The sequence below is a fragment of the Danio aesculapii genome, unplaced genomic scaffold (genome assembly GCF_903798145.1).
Source record: "Danio aesculapii unplaced genomic scaffold, fDanAes4.1, whole genome shotgun sequence".
NCBI classification, from domain to species: domain Eukaryota; kingdom Metazoa; phylum Chordata; class Actinopteri; order Cypriniformes; family Danionidae; genus Danio; species Danio aesculapii.
In genome coordinates, this window is record NW_026613818.1 from 213 (window position 1) to 2,500 (window position 2,288).

General features: G+C 34.4%; 1 protein-coding gene across 1 annotated transcript in view; it reads left to right on the forward strand.

The window, feature by feature from the left end:
- Positions 1–820: 820 nt before the first annotated feature.
- The window catches only part of pgghg (protein-glucosylgalactosylhydroxylysine glucosidase), a gene marked incomplete at its 5' end in the record, with an annotated part of 12,765 nt that continues 11,297 nt past the window's right edge, over positions 821–2,288 (forward strand). The window contains 2 exons of the mRNA XM_056452716.1: positions 821–940; positions 1,010–1,141. Of these exons, the coding sequence (XP_056308691.1) occupies positions 821–940; positions 1,010–1,141 (252 nt within the window). The remainder of the gene's footprint in view (positions 941–1,009; positions 1,142–2,288) is intronic.

Sequence of the window (2,288 nt, forward strand, 5' to 3'; positions counted from 1 at the left end):
TGTTAAATTGAAAGTATAGCCTAATAAATTCACTTAGCATATCTAATATAATTAAATATGAAGTGTCTGCACAACGTGTTATTTTATAAAGCTATTTCAAAGCTTGTATTTAGTTTGTTCTATTGTGCGCTTCACTAAACAGGACAGGAATTGGCTATTTTATTCCTTTTAATTTTACAAAAGTGTCATTAAAACATTATTAGCGCGATATTAACGCGAATTATTGTTAACGTGATAATAGTATTGAGTACAATACGTATCACAGACATGTGCGATAAATTACATTTATTTTATGCATAGGTTGTTTATCTACATCAGCCCCATCTAATTAGTCAAATTTGTTGTCTGTATCCCGCCTCCACTTTTAATTATATCTGAAAAATATTTTGAGCTGTTTAATTTAATATCGTTAAATAAAAAAATGACTTTAAAACAGCTAATAAAAAGAGCATTTTTCAAGGAAAACATTATATCGTAAGAAATATTATTATCATAATGCTCAATAACAACATCGCATATTTTTCCAGTATCATGTAGCCCTACTACAAATTTATAAAATTGATCTGAGAACAGGTAAAAACTATGAAACCGGTTCAATGATTCACCACTGGGGGGCGATCTGAGTGAACCCACATGAATGTGGTGGAAAAATTTAATGTTTGAAATGTTTCGAAAGAGTGACGTAACGAATCTCCATTTGCTGAAATCACATGACCTTGCCAATTGATACGTGCTCTGAGTCACTGACTCCAAACAAAAGATTCATAAAGTTTCGTAGCCTCTCCATCATTAGTGTCTGTCTCTCCGGCTCCCCCTGCAGGACACATGGATGTACCCCAGTGTTGCCCTCTTTTATCCTGCTTTGGCCCGGGCTGTCCTGCAGTACCGTGTAGAAACACTAGGAGGAGCTCAAGCAAACGCTCAGCAGATGGGCTGCAAGGTACACTGGTTAACTGGATGTGCAGTAATTTATGCTCTTATATTAAACACTTTTATGTGATCACGTCAGGGTTTGAAGTTTGCATGGGAGAGCGCAGTGACGGGTGTCGATGTTTGTCCAGAAGACGTTTACTCCCAGCAGGAGCTTCACATTAACGGAGACGTGATTCTGGCCTTCCAGCAGTACTTCTATCTCACGCAGGTACAGCTCATCATCACACTTTATTTTTAAGGTACAATTCTCACTATTAACAAACCATTACAATGATGCTTAAAGTGAAAGTGAAACTAAAAAGCTAGCTCAGTAAACTTTATTTGCACCTCATTAAATTTCGTGTGAAATCAAAATGTACAAGGTTTATTTTCCTAGCTTACAATGTTGTTCTTAAGGTGAGTAATTAATCCGTGCATTGTTTTGAATGTGTTTTGGTAATCTTCAGTCAAAGTCTGACCATTTGCTGTTTGGAGTGGGACCCTTCTGTTGACGTCAACCTTAGGGTTTCCATAGTTCACGCTTCAGGGAAAGATGCGCAAAAAGAAAGCCCCGCCCCCCTACTCAGTATTCTGTTTCAGTTGGAAGTACATCAACATACTGAAATAAAACTCTCAGCAACTTCCGGTTCACACTTTAATAATTATTAATGTAGTAATTGGGTTTAGGTATTGTACATGGGCACGTAAACTTGAGTGTTTCCAAAATGACGTTTATTTAAATAATTTTTTTAATTAAATGGTATTTTAGACAATATTTACAAATGTTAATGTCGAAAGCTAAATTAGCAACTAGCTGATGCATTATATCTTGTGAGATTTGAACGTTTTAAACAATGTACATTAAAAAAATACTGAATTATTTTGCAGAGCAAATTAAAAATAAAAAATGTAAACTAAGAAGTTGCCTCAATTTTTATATGTAACGTACATATCCACCTATTGTGCTTATATCGTGTCACTAAAAAGCAGGTATAGCAACCAGAACAGGTGAACGAACGTTGACTCGAACGTTGAGGTCAATGAACAGAAAAGTAAATGTATACGCTGTTTTCTTAATTTGACAGATTAATATTGACGTTTTTAATTCCTTATTGTTTTTCTTGACAAAGTTTTTACAGATCATAATTAAATCCAGATTTCGATGCACGTCTGTTTCATTCGCTCCACAGCGCCCCCTATTGCATATAGTTCGAAAATCGATTTTTCATTTAGATGCTCAGTTTTTGTAATGGATTCACTTCATTTACAGCCAGCGAAATGGCATTTAGTGAAACCTAAATAATATTTTGTGTATATATATATATATATATATGTATGTGTATATATATGTATGTATTTTGTATAATATATATATA